This window comes from Leptonotus elevatus, chromosome 13 (genome assembly GCF_054856555.1).
Source record: "Leptonotus elevatus isolate MCC_2025b chromosome 13, RoL_Lele_1.0, whole genome shotgun sequence".
Classification (NCBI taxonomy): Eukaryota; Metazoa; Chordata; class Actinopteri; order Syngnathiformes; family Syngnathidae; genus Leptonotus; species Leptonotus elevatus.
Window position 1 is genome coordinate 6,503,331 of NC_141251.1, and position 20,190 is coordinate 6,523,520.

The 20,190-nt window shown below is 39.9% G+C and overlaps 1 protein-coding gene across 2 annotated transcripts; it reads left to right on the forward strand.

Moving 5' to 3' along the window:
• Nucleotides 1-2,450: 2,450 nt before the first annotated feature.
• Nucleotides 2,451-19,730, forward strand: ogdhl (oxoglutarate dehydrogenase L). Of its 2 annotated transcripts, XM_086093583.1 has the most exons (24): nt 2,675-2,734; nt 2,820-2,940; nt 3,774-3,988; nt 4,126-4,296; nt 5,334-5,436; nt 7,359-7,474; nt 8,313-8,467; nt 9,731-9,877; nt 9,972-10,062; nt 10,128-10,307; nt 10,387-10,515; nt 11,198-11,377; nt 11,460-11,612; nt 12,674-12,776; nt 12,858-12,986; nt 13,161-13,311; nt 14,646-14,773; nt 14,861-15,039; nt 15,285-15,356; nt 16,054-16,179; nt 16,676-16,748; nt 17,852-18,015; nt 18,090-18,244; nt 18,328-19,730. In XM_086093583.1, exons 3-24 carry the CDS (start codon nt 3,776-3,778, stop codon nt 18,449-18,451), a joined length of 3,042 nt encoding a protein of 1,013 aa, XP_085949709.1. In that variant the 5' UTR covers nt 2,675-2,734; nt 2,820-2,940; nt 3,774-3,775; the 3' UTR covers nt 18,452-19,730. The 2 variants fall into 2 exon arrangements, with proteins under 2 accessions (XP_085949708.1, XP_085949709.1); XM_086093582.1 differs by lacking the exon at nt 2,820-2,940 and having other exon boundaries at nt 2,451-2,734.
• The last annotated feature ends 460 nt before the right edge of the window (nt 19,731-20,190 follow it).

The following is a 20,190-nucleotide window of genomic DNA, read 5'->3' on the forward strand; positions in this document are numbered from 1 at the left end:
ACAAAAATAATAGTATGCCAAGTCGAGCCTTGTTGAGCCTATTGGCTGTTTAAATATGTCCGAATATTCTCGACATGCATGTTTGTGGACAAATAATCCAAGATTTGATGATGCTTCCATTATTAGTATCATCTTCTCTTTTCTCTTCTATTTTAGAAAAGTGGCAGCGAAAGAGGCAGTGAGTGACTGAGAGATGCTGCGTTGTAGTCTATGCATGGGTAACATACAATATATCTTATCAACTATTCTACACTTATATGCTGCTCTCTTATAACTTTGACATTCTTTATTTAAAGCAGCACAACAGACTGTCATTCTTTAAAAAAAAAAAAAGAAGAAAAACACCATCCCCACAATTATGTACAAACTACGAAGCAAGGGATACAGAAAGGATTGCACGTTAAATATAATTTATGTTTTTACACAGCATTTTATGATTTATTGTAAATGATGTATGGACACTATTTAATGATGCTTTGGTTACATATCCAGTAATGGCTGTAGTACTTTAGTAAAAACTTTTGTTATGTTTTTTTAATTAAAACATATCCTGTTCAAGTTGTTTCTCCCCTCTTCTCACTGTAATTTAATTATTCATAGGTGATTGAGAAATAACAAAGTTTTATTGCGGGCTCTTCAAAAGCGTGCCTCGGCACGGCAGATCCGCGGCTTGATTTTGCCAAATCATGCATTATTGAATGACGAGAAATGTGATTGATTTCCGTGAGGCCGCGTGCGCCCACAGCACCCGAGGCAAATTAAATCGGGCCTTCATACATGCTTTATTAGATGAATTAGGCTTACTAAGTACCGTCACGACTTGGAAATCCATCGGCTCACGTAAGTGGATTACACATTATGCGCCCCGAAACGAGACTTTGCTACAAAGTCACTTTGGGGATGTCAGAGCCAGACGCTGTGGACTTTTGACTATATGTATTTATTTTGCTGGTGTCTTCTAAATTAAAGATTAACTTGTTCTCTGAGCTTTGATCACCAGACGTATTTGCTGCAGTCAACAACAACATGCAGGGATGAGTCAAATCAAATGTCATCTTGTTTTCTTTGTTTCTTAGAACAAACTTGAATTTTTTTTTTTGTTTTTTTAAATATTGTGTCGTGATGGTAATTATCCAAAACATGATGTGATTGAACACAAAGCCTGTAGTATGTTACCCAGCGGCACAGGTCTTTGCAACCACGGAGACTATTAATAAAACGCCAGAAAACAAATGGCCCTCGCTCCGTCTTTGTCAGGCGGCAGTCGCCCCACAAAAAAAAATGGCATTTCTGTTCATAATTGCCTGACCCTTCTTTCGGCAGGTCATGTGGGGAGCAATGGCAAAGACGCATGCAAATAATGAGTCTGCAGCTTGTCATATTACAGATGATGTGGATTTTTAGGGCATCAAGGCGATCTTATAGTGTAGTGCTGCCGAATTGTTTTCGAATTAATAAAAATACAAAAAAAAGGGGAGTTCCTTCAAGTTTTGTCATCTCTCGTTGCACTGCTTTTACTGATGTTTTAGGTTTTTACTGTGGTATTGTTTCAATATTGGTATTGTACAGGTATAGTTATTGGAAGTCATAAGATGCAGTTCTATGGATTCTCATGCAACATCTCGTACACCACCCCCCTCCTCCTTTTTAACTGTGAGTGTTTTATAACCATCCCTTTTTTCCCCACACAGCTCACAGCCAGCAAGTATGAATGATGAAAGTCAAAATGAGGAGCAGCATTTTAAAATTGTGCTGGGCCAATTATTTGATTGTTTTTTAGCCCATCAATCTGAAACCACTTGCCCAAATGATTTTATTTTTTTATTTTTATTTTTATTTTTTTACCTCCAGTTAACTTAGCTTCTATAAATGGCTTTTGCCTTTCCCTCCGCCCCGCAAAGATAATGCTCAGTTTGGACTTCCAGTGTGTTTGGTTGTGGTACTGCGGCTTCCTGTCACATTCCAAAAACAAAAAGTAACAAGAGTAGATTTTTAGCATAGGATTAGCAAAGACATGAAATATAGCAACATAGCATTCATGCTAAAGCACATTACAGTGAATCCAAAATGGCGTAAAAATAAAATTAAAACATTAAGGTAACAGGACTGCTGTGATTTTACTCAGTGATTATTGAAATTAAATTTTGAGGGGAAAAATGGCAAAAATAACAAACTTTTGGCCTTATCAAACGCCATGTCAACGCAAAGTTTTCTATCAGAGGTGGTTTAAGAGAAAATAAATAAAAAATAAAATAAATATAATAATGTGTAGGAGAGACAGAGAGAAATACAAATATGGAGGAAAATATAGAACAAAATTTAAATCAGACTATTTTATGGTACGGTCTAATATAAGATGCGACCGGAAACGGATGTTATTTATTTTATTATTATTATTTTACAGTTTTTTCACGGTTGCTTTAAAAACAACGTATTTTCAGTACATTTTAGATTTTATTTCCCGAGTAAAGTATTATTCAAAGATGAGCCATAATGAAAAACCTAAATTAGCTGTAGGTGTGCCTAATGTTGTGTCCGATTAAGAAGATGCTGTTGATAAATGCTCAATGTTGTTTGTCCTGCTAAAGTTTAGGAGCGCTTGTGTGAGGGTGAAGACGGTTGTGCGGACGTGCCACCTGACTCACTGGCAGGGGGAGGGGGTTGCGTATGTGGTGCACGTGCAAAGTGCATTGGAATCACCTGTCCCTCACTCGGAAGTCTGCAGCGGCCGAAGGTAAACGTTAACGAACATGAGTGATTTTTTCCCCCCCAACATGTCGTCCTTTGCACTATTATCCTACTCTCTACGTCACACACAGGCCAGCGGGCAGATTATGAGGGATTTACATTGAAGGCGGCGGATTAGTGGTCCCGTCACATATAGCACACACGAGCATCATCATAACAAAGGCAAAGTTAAAAGCACGGGTTGAAGAACAGGTGAGAGACGCACAACACGATCTCATGTTTTGTGTTTTTACGGCGCGCGAAATGACTCTTAACTCCTTGCAACAGCTTCCATCTATAGCGGACATTTTTCAAATCTTTACGATCGAGCTGCTCTCTCTTATAACAAACGCAATCAAACGCTCCTGCAGTAAAAGTTGCCACCGCCAGGACGTTCACCTTGCATCGCATCCGTGTGGGAAAAAGTAAAGAGATGAAAGGTCATTTGAGGCTCCGACGAACTGCGTCGACATAGTTCCCACTTCCTAAACATTCATTATTGGTCTAGCGATGCAATATTCCTGGTAAAAAAAAAAGTACTCTCAGTAGCAAGTAGAAGTACTGATACTTGGGTAAAAATATAATAAAAATCGAAGTAGCAAGCTACTGTATTGATTCATTCATTGACAAACTTTTGAGAGGTCCTGAAAATCATTTACTGCTAGTTATTTTCAAAGCAGTTTCACATTTTTTTGAGCATTTACGGGTCTACCCACAGCCACAAGGTATTGTTTTGTAACAATGGTAGTCTGTTTGTTTTGCTAGAAAAAAAAAGGCTTTTTAGCTTTTTTTCTTGTTTCCTCTTTCTTTTTAAGTCACAAAAATCAAAAATAAACACGTTTTTGACCAAGAGGGAGATCAAAACAAGCTAGAAACATGCCAAGCAGAACAGTTACTGTAAAACATATAAACGACATAAAAACATTGAAAAATAGACTTGACGGATATAAACTGTACATGGGTGGCAATGAATGATTTGATACCAGTTGCCGAATATAAACATCAATGTCAAAATGCCAATCAATTGTCTTGTCTTTTCCCCTCAGCCATGAGTCCGTTTCGAGCAGTGGCGTGCGTGCTGAGGGGCGCTGGAGGAGGTCCGTGGTGGCGAGGAGGTGGAGGGACTTTGGCCAGGTGCAGGTCTCATCCCAGGAGAGTGTGCTCCTCCGAGGCTACACCCTCTCAAGCAGCCACCGGGAGCTCCAGTTATGTGAAGGACATGTACTTCGCCTGGCTGGAGGATCCTAAACTTGTCCACGAGGTAACAACTCAATCGAACCTCAAATTTGGCCTCACATTGCTATGAAAAACAAAAACAAAATGGAGTACGTCTCAATCAGCAGTTATGATATTTCTTGCTCACGTTTTTTTCCCCCCTCTTTTGGATTTATGCTCCAGTCGTGGGACGCCTTCTTCCGGAACATCCAGAGCTCCGGCGCGTCTGGCGAGGAGGCGGAGAGACGCCCCTCCGCCCTCCTCCAGGGCCGGGTCGCGTCCCTTTCGCCAGACGTGACACAAAAAGTGGTGGAGGACCACCTGGCGGTGCACACGCTCATCAGAGCCTACCAGGTCATCCACACGCGCTCGTTAATTTACTGCCAAATGTGTTCCAAGGAAATTGGCCATCATTTGGAAAGTGAATATTTGAGCAAGTGCGTGAACTTAGGCAAGCACGATTAAACAGGTGGCATAAATCAATCTAAAATATTTATAGAAATGTTGAGTTTTTTAAAAACTGATTTCACAAATCTTAGTATTTAGTTAGTGTGACAATATTGCTGAAATATACCAATGTTGCAAAAAAAAAGTGTTTTCTTTATGTTTTCGAGATTCTCAGTCATCCATCTCGTATCTTCTTATTTAATTTAGTTTATTTTTCTGTTGTTTTCCCAAAACATTACAAAATGACTTTTGACAATTGTCCATCAAATTTTCTTTTTTGCCTTCCTCTGATTTTTTTTATTTATTTTTGTCTTGTCCAAATTTTTTTTTAGGGTGAAGTATTTGTATTGAAATTGACTGTTACTGGACTATGAAATGAATTTAAAATGACCCTCTATAATAGGAATATACGATATCGTTAGCGTATTAGCGTGATATAATTTTTGATGGAAAACAATTTCATCAATAAGAAACCTTCATTAAATCTTTGCAGACATGACCTGGATAAGTGAGAATCTACCAAAAATTAATAAATACGCAAATAAATATTATCATTATTATTGATATTGTAACGACAATTATGCTATTAGGCCAACAATATTGCCACATTTAATGATCGATTCCTTTCCCGGTGCACTTCCATTCACACTAACACTAATTAAGATGCCATTTGTCTATTTTTGTAATTGTGTGTAAAAAAAAAAATAATACATCCGAACTTGTCAGAAGGGACGCTGTTAAAAATGGAATATACAATTTGTTTGTCACTGCTTTGGATTATGCAAATGACCCACTTTTTGAACGTAAATGTTAATATCAAAGAGACTTGCTAAAGAAAACAGATGCTCACATTTCCCTTCGCCCGCTAATGAATCAAGCCATATTCAACAATATGAATATGATGACAAACTGTGATTTTATATGATATCTGTGCTCGTTTCCAGATCCGCGGTCATCATGTGGCTCAGTTGGACCCTCTGGGCATCTTGGCATCTGATCTGGACTCATTTGTTCCCTCTGACCTCATCACCACCATTGATAAATTAGGTGAGCAGCCAAGTGACACTCCTCAATGTCACAATAACTCATTCACTGCCATTGACGACTATAGACGTCAAACATTCATGTGAGCTATTTCTATTAGTTACATTTTTTTTTTTCCATTTCATGAATTTTTTTATGAAAACCTAGAACTTTTTTTTTTTATTGTACATTTATAACAGATATACAATTTGTGATTAATCATGAGTCAACTATTGAAGTCATGCGATTAATTACGAACACAAATTTTAATCGTCTGACGATTTATTTGTAATAAAAAAAATTAAATTAGGGGCGTCAGGCGATAAATTTTTTAAAATTGTAATTAATCACATGACTTCACTAGTTAACTAACGATTAGTCACAAATTTTATATATGTTCTAAATGTACAATAAAAGAATGTTAAACTAATAGAAATAGTTCAAAATAATTTTTGACGTCTATAGCCGTCAATGGCAGTGAATGAGTTAATCAGAACACCGCATTAGAAAAGACTTGATTGATCTCTCACGAGGGAAAATATGTGTTGGAGCAGCAAGAAAAGGTCATTGGCATGTATTATTTAGCATTTATAAATATAGATATTTTGGAATGCTAGAACAGATGAATTGCATTCCTTTTTATTTTAATGGATAGTGTGTGTGTGTGTGTGTGTGTGTGTGTGTGTGTGTGTGTGTGTGTGTGTGTGTGTGTGTGTGTGTGTGTGTGTGTGTGTGTGTGTGTGTGTGTGTGTGGGTGGGTGTGGGTGTGGGTGTGGGTGTGTGTGTCACAGCATTGCATTGCATTTTATGTTATATTGTCACAAGAACCGATATATAGCTCACTAATGAAACCTAATGAGGCCTTTACTTGCTTATGAATCTATTCTTGTCCCGTTTTTTCTCTTTGCCTTGCAGTTAATTTGATTTGAACCTGTCTCCTCTTATGTGCCTAGTGAGCTTTGAGCTTAGGCAGCTCGCTCAGGTGGTCTGCTCGACTTCTGCGGCGACACCGATGGTGTATAACGCAGAAAATACGAGTAATCCAGGATCATATTTACCTTCCAGAAACGTGTCATCAACTCATTCACTGCCATTGACGGCTATAGACGTCAAAAATTCATTTGAACTATTTCTATTAGTTTAACATTTTTTCCCCACTTTTGTTAACAAGAGTATGAAAACCTAGATTTTTTTTTTTTAGAAACACAGATATAAAATGTGTGATTAATTAAACATTTAAAGATTATGAAAAATTCGGAGCGTCAGGCGATTAAACATTTTAATCGTAATTAATCGCATGACTTAACTAGTTAACTCACAATTAATCACAGATCTGTTCTAAATGTACAATAAAAAAATATAGGTTTTCATACTCTTGTTAACAAAAGTAGAAAAAATGTTAAACTAATAGAAATAGTTCAAATTAATTTTTGACGTCTATAGCCGTCAATGGCAGTGAATGAGTTAATAGCCTTGTATTTTGGTTGTAACTCTACAATGTGTCCGCAGTAAGAATTTAGTAGGAAATGGTACAAAAATTTAAGAATGGGACAGTTTCTATCTTTTCTGTACCTGCCCTGCAACAATATATATATTTAAAAGAAATCAGTTCTACACTAAAAGATCACATTGTTTTTCTCCATTTTTACTTAGAATTAGATAGAAAAAAAAATCTAAATAAAAAAATGTTTTTTTTTAATTACTAAAAAAGCACAAAAAAGTATTTTTAAGCGCAGTGTCATATATTTTTTAAATTATAATTATACCAGCGAAGAAGAAAAAAGACATTCCAGTGAATTAATAAACAAATAGTAAGTTATATCGAAAATTGATGCATGGACTTAAAATAAGTTAATAGAATACACATATAAATGTTTTTTTATGGAACAAGTGGGCATAAATATTTTGTCACAAAAGTTTTGAAATTAAATAATAATTAATGCCAGGTTTCTACGGTCTGCATGAGTCCGACTTGGACCGAAGTTTCCGCCTGCCTCTCACCACCTTCATCGGCGGAGGAGAGACTACGCTTCCCCTCAGGGAGGTCATACGTCGACTTGAGGTACACACCTTGACCCACCCCCTCAATATCGAAGTCTATTGTTTTCTCCTTTTATTCGACCGTTTTTTAAATGCGATTACTAAGGCCCTATGAAATCTTAGAATTGCCTATAGATGCCACAAGATGGCAGCAAAGCACTACTTGTTTATTAGACAGGGATTTGGGCGGACTAATGAAGCTCCTCCCCTCAAATAACGAACATTTTAGAATAATAGACATACCCTATCAGTGGTGTGTAATTGCGTATATATGATAATGTTATTTATGATAATGTTAACTCATTCACTGCCATTGACGGCTATTGACATAAAAAAAAACATTTGAACTATTTCTATTAGTTTAAAAGTTTTTTCCACTTTTGTTAACAAGAGTATGAAAACCTAGATTTTTTTTAATTGTATATTCAGAACAGATATAAAATCGTAAGTTAACTAGTGAAGTCATGCGATTAATTACGCTGAAAAAATTTTACCGCCTGACGCCCCTAATTTTTTATAATTTTTTTCTTAAAAAAAAAAAGATTATTTAAAAATTAGGGGCGTCGGGTGATTTTTTTTTTTTTACTGTAAATAATTGCATGAGTTCACTGGTTAACTCACGATTAATAATAAATTTTATATCTGTTCTAAATGTGCAATATTTTTTTTTTCTAGGTTTAAAAAATGTTAAACTAATAGAAATCGTTAAAATGATTTTTTTTACGTCTATAGGCGTCAATGGCAGTTAATGAGTTAATTATTCAAACACAAACAAACCACCTTCACATGAAGCAAATCAGTACTATTTGCTAGCAAATGATGTGATTCGCTTTTCCTTTTTCCACACTATCCCGTTCCAGGCATCCTACTGCAGTCACGTGGGGGTGGAATTCATGTTCATCAACAACGTGGAGCAGTGCCAGTGGATCCGTCAGAAGTTCGAGACTCCGGGAATCATGCGGTTCACTAGTGACGAGAAGAGAACGCTGCTGGCTCGCCTGATCAGATCAACACGGTCAGCAAAGAAATGAAGATCTCGACCCTTTAACGCATTCACTGCCATTGACGGCTATAGACGTCAAAATTTCATTTGAACTATTTTAGTTTCACATTTTGTGTGGTATGAAAACCTAGATTTTTTTTAACTGTGCATTTATAACATATGTAAAATTTGTGATTAATCGATTGATTACAATTTAAAAAATGTAATCGTCTGACGCCCCTAGTTTTTTATAATCTTTTCTTCTTTTTTTAAATTAGGGGCATTAGGCGATTATAATTTTTTTATTTATAATTAATCACATGACTTCACTAGTTAACTCAAGATTATTACATATAATATCTGTTCTAAATGTACAATACATTTTTTTCTGGGTTTTCATACTCTTGTTAACAAAATTGGAAAAAAAATGTGAAACTAATAATTCAAATTCATTTTTGACGTCTATAGCCGTCAATGGCAGTGAATGAGTTAATGAACAGATCATAGATCACGCTAAGAACCGTGCAACCAGTCGTTGAATGAGCTCATTTTTGTCGAATGATAAATGAGCTCAAAAGTGTACCGCATTTTTTTGTATCCACAAACACCCAAAAATTGCCAAGTACATAAAAAAAAAAAGAAAAGAGTCCAAAGCACGAAGAATCAAATTAATGTGGGCGTGTCCGCTGAAAGCATTGGAAGCACGCCCAATTAACAGTCAATCAAATACCAGTGCTTCCCCCTGAAAATAATCGTTCTTATGACTACACGAAAATGCAAATGCTTAAAGCCTTCAGTGGCTAAAAATATTCCACCGGAACGCGACGAGGCACTCTAAAGCAGCCACGCCAGCATGAATCCCAGCTCCACATTATAGCTGTGAAACTGGACTTTTTAAAATCATTTTACTCCTTTCTCCCTGTATTGTACTTGTACTAACAGCCAACAACGAGGCGCTCCAAAGACATGCCAGGGCAACGTTTAGGCCTACACACTTACTGTAAAAAGAAAAAGAAAAGAAATACCTCTCTTCCTCGCTCTTCTGTCTTTCATGGCCAACAACAAGACGGTCTAAAGTGAAAATTCCAGTTGAATATCTGAAGAGAGTATGTTAGTCAATAGGATTATAGAACAATAGACAACAGATTTGTACAGAATTTTGTGGAGGCTGCCAATAGAGACAACTTTTTTCCTTTTTCTTTTTTTGCGTGCAGTCAAAATTACAAACACAACGTAAATCTCCATCTGCATTCCCAGACCTGTTCAAAGCGGCTTGTACTCTTATCGACTTCATAGATTTGAGGACTTCCTGGCCAGGAAGTGGTCATCGGAGAAACGTTTTGGCCTCGAAGGCTGCGAAGTCCTCATCCCGGCTCTTAAGACCATCATTGACAGCTCCAGCGCCGCCGGCATCGACAGCGTGATCATGGGGATGCCGCATCGGTAACGAGAATGATTCACTTCCATCGGTGCTGGTCATCATAAAATCTTTAGCGAGTTTGCATTTTGGTTCAAAATTCATTCACTCTTCTTTCAGGGGTCGTCTTAACGTCTTGGCCAATGTGATCCGCAAGGACTTGAACCAGATCTTCTGTCAGTTCGACCCCAAATTAGAAGCCGCGGATGAAGTGAGACCACCTCGACCCGAGTACAACATTACCTTTACGTTACCCGCCCGTTATGCCACACGCAGGGTTCCGGGGACGTCAAATACCACCTCGGGATGTACCACGAGCGAATAAACCGGGGTACGGACAAGAATATCACGCTGTCCCTCATGGCTAACCCGTCCCACTTGGAGGCAGCGGATCCAGTGGTCCAGGGCAAGGCCAAAGCCGAGCAGTTCTACAGGGGGGACACGTTTGGCAAAAAGGTTAGCATTGTGCTAAGATGGAGATTTCTTACTTGTTTACACGCTCGGTGTGAGCAAGACATTTATTTTTATTTTTCAGGTAATGTCCATCTTGATGCACGGAGATGCTGCATTTGCCGGCCAAGGGGTCGTATATGAAACGTTCCACCTCAGTGAACTCCCCTCATACACCACACATGGTACCATCCATGTGGTGGTCAACAATCAGGTAATGGATGACATTTTTCTATTTGGTTAGTTATTTTTTTCGTTTTGAGTTTTGTTTTTAAAATATAGTTAGTTTTAATGAGTCTTCGCAGTGGTTCTGCCATTTAAAAAAAAATAGTTTTATGCGTAGTTTTAGGTTTAGTTTGTTAGTTTCAGTAATAGTTTTATTTTTTATTTTTTTAATGATACAGTGTGCCACCTTGTGGTGAAATAATAGAATGCAACAATTTTGAAGCACATGCAAGCCTACCACCAATTACTACCAATTATTATTTGGAGGGAGGAAGCTAGCAAGCGTGGCTAACAAAAGTAAGCTAGCAGGAGAAGCTAGCAAAAACTAGTGTGAGCAAATTGTGAGAGAAGCTGCTGGAGCCCGAATCACGGGACTCAACGACGGACGATGGGTTGGGTTCGACCCGATCTGCAATTACCACCAGAGGCTAACTACGTCCGCCAAGTTCGTCTCCTTTGGCTGTTCGTAGCAGAAAGATGGCGGCGAAACATGTCAGCCTCCTTTAAGGCGCGGCGTGACATAATGTAATATTAACGATTACTAGACCTTCGATTACATAAAATATAATGTACGTTGATGTGATAGGATTTTTTTTTTTGTGCTTATTATTGAAATAAATGTTTTGAAAAGTTTTGAAAATTTGGTGCCAGCTCACATTTCTCACCCGCAGATCGGCTTTACGACCGACCCCCGGATGGCCCGCTCCTCCCCTTACCCCACCGACGTGGCTCGGGTGGTCAACGCTCCCATCTTCCACGTCAACGCCGACGACCCCGAAGCCGTCATCTACGTGTGCCGCGTGGCCGCCGAGTGGAGGAACGCCTTCAACAAAGACGTCGTCATTGACCTGGTTCGGATTATTTATTTATTTTGCGTTTTTTTTTTTTTGCTTTTGCATATACTGTAAATGTGTGTGTGTGTGTTTCTGGCAGGTGTGTTACAGGCGCTCTGGTCACAATGAAATGGACGAGCCGTTGTTCACGCAGCCGCTGATGTACAAGCAGATCCGGCGGCAGGAGCACGTGCTGAAGAAATACTCGGACAAGCTCATTGGCGAGGAAGTGGTGACGCTGCAGGAATTTGAGGTCATTTTCTTAAACGGACACAAGATCGACAAGATCTTTTGTATTTATTTTTAACTTTTGCTTATTTATGGATAATAATATATTTCCATTTCTATTTCTAGTCCTCCATATGTGTGTTTTTTTGTGTTAATATGCAAGGTTTTGTTATGTTTGCGTGCGTGTACTTTTTTGTGTTTTTTTGTAGAGTGTGTGTGTGTGTGTGCATGTAAGATTTTTGCATGTAAGTTTGTGAACGTGTATGTTTGTAAGTGTTGATTGTATGTGTGCGTTTGTAAGGTTTGTGTATTTTAAGGTTTTGTGTTTAAGCATTAGTGTGTGTGCGTGTATATGTATAAAGGGTTAGAGTGTATGCAAAGTATTTGTGTGTGTTCGTATCTTCAGTTTTTATTTCTATTTTTATTTTTATGTGTGCAGGTGTTTTCCAACCATTTCCCACTAGATGGGAAGCAAGTGATTGTCCAAATGTTGAATAATTAGGATTAAACTTTGACTAATGGCTGAAGGCCAACCTCTGATTGATGAATTGATTTAGGGGCGCATCCCAATAGGTTTGTCCGTGAGGCGTAGCGTCTACTGGACATGCTTCTTCTTCTTCTTCTCCCCCTTGATGGACATGTCATCACAATGTGGCCCCTTGCAAATAGTCCATTCATAATAAGACTAACAGAGATGGTAAATCCTGGTCCAGAAAGTAAAAACCCTGCCACAGATTGGCTTTAGCCTCTCGTGCTAGCTAGCTAGCTCCCTAGCAGGTAAACAAGCACCCGAGGCTAAAGCCAAACTGTGGCTAATCCAGGTCCAGAAAGTAAAAACCCTGCCTTTAGCCCCTTGTGCTAGCAAGCTAGCCCCCTAGCAGGTACCCGGGCACCCGGCGAGCTAGCTATGTAGCTCGCAAGCTAGCACCTGGTTCTAAAGCCAAACTGTGACTGAATTTGCCACCTATGATGACTAAAGAGTTTTTCTCCTCCGGCTCTCTCTCACTCACTGTTGCTGTAGTTGTGCTTGTGAGCAAACAATATTGGTGGAGTGAATTGTTTTTTCAACCTGTGTTGTGTTGACAGGAGGAAGTGGCCAAATACGACAAGATATGCGAGGAGGCGTACAACAGCTCCAAGGACGAGAAGATCTTACAGATACGACACTGGCTGGACTCGCCCTGGCCAAGTACCAAACTGTCTTATCCATCCATCCATTATGAAACACTTACGATGATGACACATGTTCCCCCCCCCATCCCTTTTGTAGAATTTTTCACAGCAGAAGGAGAACCCAAGACCATGAGTTGCCCCCCCACAGGTCTAGAGGAGGAGATCCTGCAGCATATAGGCCAGATCGCCAGCTCGGTGCCTTTGGAGGATTTTAACATCCATCCTGGTGAGATACGCTTCAACCATCATTTCGCTTTATCCACTTCGGAATTCCTTTCCAAGAAATCCTAACATCAGCCAGACTTTTAGTGTCCACGATCGTCAACACCACCTGTCGTCTTAACAGTTTCTGCTTGCTCATCATTTTCTTTTTCTCCCCCCGGCCCCCACCCTGTACAAGGTCTGTCTCGTATCCTGCGCAGCCGAGCAGACTTGGTGAGGAAGGGTCAGCTGGACTGGGCCCTGGGCGAGTACATGGCCTTCGGTTCACTTCTCAAAGACGGCATCCATGTACGACTCAGCGGGCAAGACGTGGAACGGGGAACGTTCAGGTGAGTCTGTGTCACTACAGTTTATAGGCCTACTTGGACAATATCACATTGGCATTGTCATTTTGTTATTTATGACCTTTAGCTTTTTATTTATTTTATCTTTTATGTATATTTCATCTTTTGAATAGGGGGGGGGGGTTAAATCTGGCGAAAGTATACGTATTGCTTCAAGTTCTTTACTAAAGCAAAAGTAAACAAATGCAGACTCTGAAATGCACTTTAGTGAAAAATAAAAATGGCTTTTCTTATTGTCCATTGTATGTATACACAAAGGTGCCAAATCCAAATACCTTGCCACAGTTTGGCTTTAGCCTCAGGTGCTAGTTAGCTAGCTTCCTAGCTAGCTCCCATCGTGCTCGTTTACCTGCTCAAGAGCTACCGAGCTAGCAAGCTAGCATGGTAGCACCCATGGTGCTCGTTTACCTGCTAGGGAGCTAGCTAGCCAGTACTAGGGGCTAAAGCCAAACTGTGGCAGGGATTTTCTGGACCTGGATTTGCCACTTCTGTGTATACAGTCAGTATCAGCCTGCCATGAATAGCGACAATCTGTGAGTCTTTCACCCCTACCAAAAGTTTTATAATTGTCTATAAATGCCAGAAGATGGTGCTTTTGTCTAAATGGAACTCTTCAATTCACTTCAATTTAGTTCCTTGGCACCAAAATGGCAGCAAAGCACAATTTTTGTGTGTAAATGAAGCTCCTCAACTCACTTCAACATAGTTCCTTGGTACCAAGATTCCACAAGATGTCGGCAAAGCAGTTCTTTTTGTATAAATGAAGCTCCTGAACTTATAGTTAAGTGCCGCCGAGATGCAGCAAAGCACTACTTTTGTCTAGAGGACGCATCTTTACCTTTTTTATTGTTTTATTTTAACTTGTTCCAACTCCCTTTACAGACTAGCAGAGCACACATATTTGTGTTATTTAATCATTTGTTATGAAATATTTATGTATTTATTATTATTATTTAGTTTATGTTATTATATTAGTTAATTACTCTACTGTCCTTTTTCTTTCATTTCCTTTTTCGAGCCATTTTCAGCACTAATTTTTAGTCTGCTGTTTAATATAGTTGACATGTTAGCGTCTTCTTTTGTTTTCCTCCTGTCGGTCGGTGGCTGGCGTCGTCTTCTCACAGGAGCCGAGCATATTGACGCGTTCCGCTTGAGCGCGCGTATCGGCCGGCGGCGCGCCAAACTTGACGTCTTCGGGTGCGGGAATGCGTGCGCCCTCTTTTCCCCGCTAATGGGGCCCCCGAAGACACACGACATACCGTGTGTGTGTGTAAAGATTGTGTGTGAGAGTATTTCTGCTTTTTTGCACCTTTTGCTAGCCACCGTCATCATGTCCTCCATGACCAAGAGGTGGACAAACTTACCTGTGTCCCCATGAACCACCTGTGGGCCGACCAGGCTCCCTACACCGTTTGCAACAGCTCCTTGTCCGAGTACGGCGTGCTCGGTAGGTGGGCGAGCCGAGCCGAGCCGCGCCGCGCCACGAACCGCTCAAGCATCAACCTGTCGCCACTTTTTTTTTTCCCTTATCCAGGGTTCGAGCTGGGCTTCGCCATGGCCAGTCCCCACGCCCTGGTCCTGTGGGAGGCGCAGTTTGGAGACTTCCACAACACCGCCCAGTGCATCATCGACCAGTTCATCAGCTCGGGGCAGGCCAAGTGGGTCCGTCACAACGGCATCGTCCTGCTCCTCCCACATGGGATGGAGGGAATGGTGAGAGTGAGATTTGAAGTGGCCTCTTATTGCGGGCAGCCGAGGACACTCCTGTGCAGTCATTTTGCTTGAAAAGGATTCTAGTGGTTTTGATTTAGTATTAGTTTTAGTTAATTAAATATATATCTATATTGTAAATACTTCATTAATTAACAACCTTGCTCACGAAATGAATTAAACTCAGCACTAGTGTGTTTGAATTTCATCACAGTACACAAATGTAATAGTCTCCTCCTTGACTTCAGGGTCCAGAGCATTCCTCAGCACGACCCGAGCGCTTCCTGCAGATGAGCAAAGACGACCCGGACCATTTTCCTGTACGTCCACCTGTACTATTCAAATTTTGAAAAGTGAAATTGCCCCAAATCAGCCGAGACATTTTAACATTGTATGTTGGATTCAACTGGATAAGGCAGGCACTCTTAACTGCTGCAGCGGCTTCCTGCTATGTCATCAACAATTTTAAGTGATGATTGCCAATTTCTTCATTAAGGGCCCCTGAGGGACTCCCGACTACGGGATTGTGTTCAGCACTTAGTCAGGTCCCGTGGGTCGGCTTATGTGAGGGAGCTTTGGAGGGCAGATCAGCAGAAGGCTGCAAATTCATCGGCAAATGGGATATTGATCAAACCAATAGCGGGTGGGGGGGTAGTATGGAATTAGCATCACCTGTGGCATTGATTGTAGAAACGAGACTAAGCTTGACGCCTGCTGGAACCACGTCTAACTATTGGCGCAGGTTGTGTAACACAATTTTGACGATCATCGTATTTTACTGCATCTGAATCATGATAGAAATCAATTCACTGAATGCATTTATTATTATTGTCATCTTTATTATATATTGTGTATTTTTTAAGCGTTTGTACGGGTCTGCAAAAATACCAAAACATGATCTAGTCCGCCCCTGCGCAGATTTAGCCTGCGCCTTGTGCCCTGGGCATGAAAATCGAGCCCTTAGTCTCATTTGTTTTGCTGCTCGATCTCACTTTTTCCTCTTTTCTCGCATGAAAGGAGTTTGGTGGAGATTTTGAAGTGCAGCAGCTGTTCGAGTGCAACTGGATCGTGGTCAACTGCTCCACGCCTGCTAACTACTGTCATGTGCTGAGACGGCAGATTCTGCTGCCGTTCAGGAAGCCGGTAAAGCACGACAAACAGTTTCCAAACTAAATGAATTCCTCATGTATTGTTTTTTTTTTTTTTTTTTTTTTTTTAGCACTGAGCCTTTGGCACAGAAATGACAAACTGCTGAGTTCAAAGTGTACTCCGCCTCTCGCTCAAAATCAGCAGAGCGCCCACGACCCTCATGAAGACAAACGCGATTGGAATAATATGACTTGCGTTATTAATTAACAGAAAACTTCTAGGCTGTATATAAATTATTATTTTTCTACTGTTTTCAGCTACAGTGAATATCTTAAGTGATCCCCTGTCGCCCACAGATGTGACGCTCCGTTGAGCATGTGAAAACAAACTACCCTGAGCAAATTAGTAACGATGTCAATAGGGAATATTTCTGATTCTTTTCAGTACAAAGTCTCAATTCTGGTTTTGGTTGACTGAACATTCAGGCTTTGTCCCTCTGCTGGGCGGGGAAAAAAAAAAGTCAACAAAACTTTCTTTTCTTGTTTCACAGCTGATAATATTCACTCCAAAATCTCTGCTGAGGCACCCCGATGCCAGGTCCAGTTTTCAAGACCTCGCCAAAGGTAGGTAGACTTTGGCATGTTCTTCACGACCATATTTTTCGGACTATAAGTCACATCAGTCAAAACATACATCATAAAGAAGTAAAAAAAAAAAATTATATCATATTATCTAAGTAGCATTTTTTGGGTACATTTATTTTACAAAATCAAGAACAGCAGAACTCGGACTCTACTGGACCAAAATTGGACCAAAACCCCCGTCCCCTAATTGTGTTGATGGCAGTCAACAAAAAACTTCCCCTTCCAAAGAAATAGAAGTAGTAGCAGTAGTGACTGCAGCTAATGTATGTCATTCGTTTGCTGTCGTCTCCCCAGCTAACTCGCTAATTTAGCTTGCGGCATCCGCCACAACAAGCATTTGCTATTTAAAGCACCGAAAGGCAAAATAACCGACGGGTAAGCCATTTTAAACTAAAAAGTGAAACTTACCTATAGTTTGAAACTGAAGTTTCAAATCATAACTGGAACTCGTTCAACATGAAGAACTCATTCAAACCCAAAAAACGTATAAATATATTTTCGAATATTTTGTCATTCACTCCCAAAAACGTATTTATACGTATTTTATGTTTTTCTAATGCTATACATACAGAAGGCTTTGATACAGCTTCTGACATGAAGAGGCAATGGTAGTTATTACAAAAACGGCCAGTAGGTGGCAGCAGAGTATAAGAGATCAGCCAGGGCGATATTGCAACAAGCTCTTTTTGTCAGTGTTTTCAACAGAATAATAATGAAACTTAGCTATGTTTTAATGTGAATTGCTGCCAAACAGAAACAGGTACAAATATACTTTTTTTCCTGATGAAAGAAGAGACTCCTATCTTTCTTTTGGTAGGTTCCATGTTTTTATAGCAATGGAACAGAGTTTTCTGTGGGCCTTGCAAAATCAGTCAAAATCCAGTAAAACAGCCGGGAGCGAAGGGGGTTGCTTCAGTGAAAATGAGAGTCCGAGCAAGTCGCACCTGAGTATAAGTCCATGTCAGTCAAACTATGTAAAAAAAAAAAAAAAAGTATGACATTTAATCCGAAAAATATGGCACTTCGATGAGAGGTTAAACAAATACGTCATTAAATTCAGATAGCGAAATGAACTTCTGCAGGCACTAAATTCAAAAGGCTGATCCCAGACGAAGGCCCGTCCAGTCAAAGTCCAGACCGAGTGAAAAGGCTTATCTTCTGCACGGGTAAAGTCTACTACGACCTGACCAAAGAGAGGAAGCAACAAAACCTGGAGCACGACGTCGCCGTCGTCAGACTGGAGCAGGTTGGAACCGCGCGCCGGAACATCGACGCACACTTGAGTACGTCGGAGCAGCGGTACATTCGCTTCTCTTCCAGATCTCGCCGTTCCCCTTCGACCTGGTCCGAGCGGAGGTGGAGAAACACAAGAGCGCTGAGCTGGTCTGGTGTCAGGAGGAGCACAAGAACACGGGCTACTACAATTACGTCAGGCCTCGTTTGCTCACCGTGGTGGCCAACAAGCGACCCGTCTGGTCAGAACGCGCTGATCCCGTTTGCCGGCACGCGACGGTTTGGTCCATTGAGAATCACGAAAATCGTTGTGGTTTCCTTTCAGGTATGCCGGGCGGGACCCTGCCGCCGCTCCGGCGACGGGGAACAAGTCGACTCACTTGAACGAGCTGAGAAAGTTCATGGACGCGGCCTTCAACTTGAGCGCCTTCCAGGAGAGGAAAACTTGAACCGGGCAGGAGGTTGCAGGTTTGCTTTATCTTAATTAAGTCGGTGCTCAAAGTGGACCTGACGTGATTCACTGCAGAACGCCAGCCAATAGAAAGAGTCGTATTTTTATTATTACAATCTAGGAACATATTTTTCTCTCTTACAGGGTTTTAAAGTCATTGGAGAATAAGTTTCGAGTAATAATAAGCTTTGTAGATTCTCGGAACTCTTGATACAATCGTTTCCAGGAAGTTGACATTTGATGCGTTTGGGTTTTGAATTCCTTCATTTTCACCATTATAGGACGTCTCGTCCTCATTCTTGTGGTATAGCGTCTTTTTTTTCTTATTGCAACTTTATTCTAGTTTCATTTTGAGGACCTTTCTTCTTGTAACATGATTATGTTTTACGTACATTTGGTCTTTTGGACATTCAGTTTTTTATTTTGTAAACTCTTCTGCTTCCAGTTTGAGTTGATGGTGATTTATATTCTCAACATAAAAAAAAAATTCATTAAATTGTGACTATTCTTGGACCATTTTGAGTTTTTTTTCTGGTAACCATCCAATTTTATTCTCGTTCTATTTTGAGTTTATTTCCGAAATTTTAACCACTTTTATTTTCTTGTGTCATTACAGCTTCTATTTTGAGTTTAATCTCGTAACATTAGGACTTTATTCTCTTGTGGAGTTTAATTTTTGCATCATCACTTGATTGTTGTTTCACTTAGATTTTTTCTGGCAACATTCCATCCAGTTTCAGTTTTCATTTATCCATCTGCCCATCATCTGAACCGCTTATCCTCACACGCTTGACTTTTTTTTTCTTTTTATCATTATGCCTTTTGTCTCATTTTATTCTTATGTTAATCGTGTAACATTAACTCTATTACCTCGTAACATTTCAATTTTATTGTTCTGTTCATCTTTTTGTTTCATTACCACTTTACCCTCGTTCAGTTTTTAGTTAACTTTCACAACAGGAGTTTTTTTCCTTCTATTTTGTTTCGACTTTACTGTTATAAAATTGCCACTGTTTTCACGTTCAGTTTTTTTCTTGACTTTATTCTCCAAACATATATTTTGCATTTAATTATTATTCCACTTTGGTTATTCTTGTAACAGCATTAACATCACTAGAACATTCCCAGTTAATTTTTCAGTGTGTTCTCGTAACATTCAGTTGTTGTTTTTTTTGTAACATTAGAGCTTTATTTCCCCATTTTCAGTATATTGCTTTTTTTTTTTTTCCCTATTGCATTTTGAGATCATTCTTGTAATAAAAACTTTATTGCTCTAACATTAATTTTTAATACTCCTTTGTAGTCAAAGCACCACTCTAGAGCAGCTGTTTATACAAAGATGGCTGTACGTCTCCTATTAGGTAATTAAACTTCTTCTGACAGGCATCGGTAGTTGTGTGCGTGTGCGTGTGTGTGTGTGTGTGTGTGTGCTTTTGCCGTGTGAGCTGTTGAAGAAGGAAAAGCCTCTTTATTGTCACAGCTTGCTTCATTAGCAGACATCAGCCAGCTGGCATCGAGACGTGTTTGTTTTTGTTTTTTTAGGGCTCATAAGGTGCAAACACAACAAAGGGCCGAGAGGCGTGAAGAGCACAATACTGACACTCGCTCGTCTCAATCAGATCCTCACATAAATAATTATGTTAGCCATGTTTCATAGTAGTACCACGTTGTGCCGGACCGAAATGAGATCTACTGGTAAAGGCGTGGCGTCGTTGAATGTTTAGAATTACTGTGACA

Coding starts and splice junctions, on each gene's coding strand:
- ogdhl (XM_086093582.1), top strand. CDS start 2,668: ATGTGGTGCACGTGCAAAGTGCATTGGAATCACCTGTCCCTCACTCGG. Junction 12,987..13,160: donor GGATTTTAACATCCATCCTG/GTGAGATACGCT, acceptor ACCCTGTACAAG/GTCTGTCTCGTATCCTGCGC. Junction 13,312..14,645: donor GTGGAACGGGGAACGTTCAG/GTGAGTCTGTGT, acceptor ACCTTTTGCTAG/CCACCGTCATCATGTCCTCC.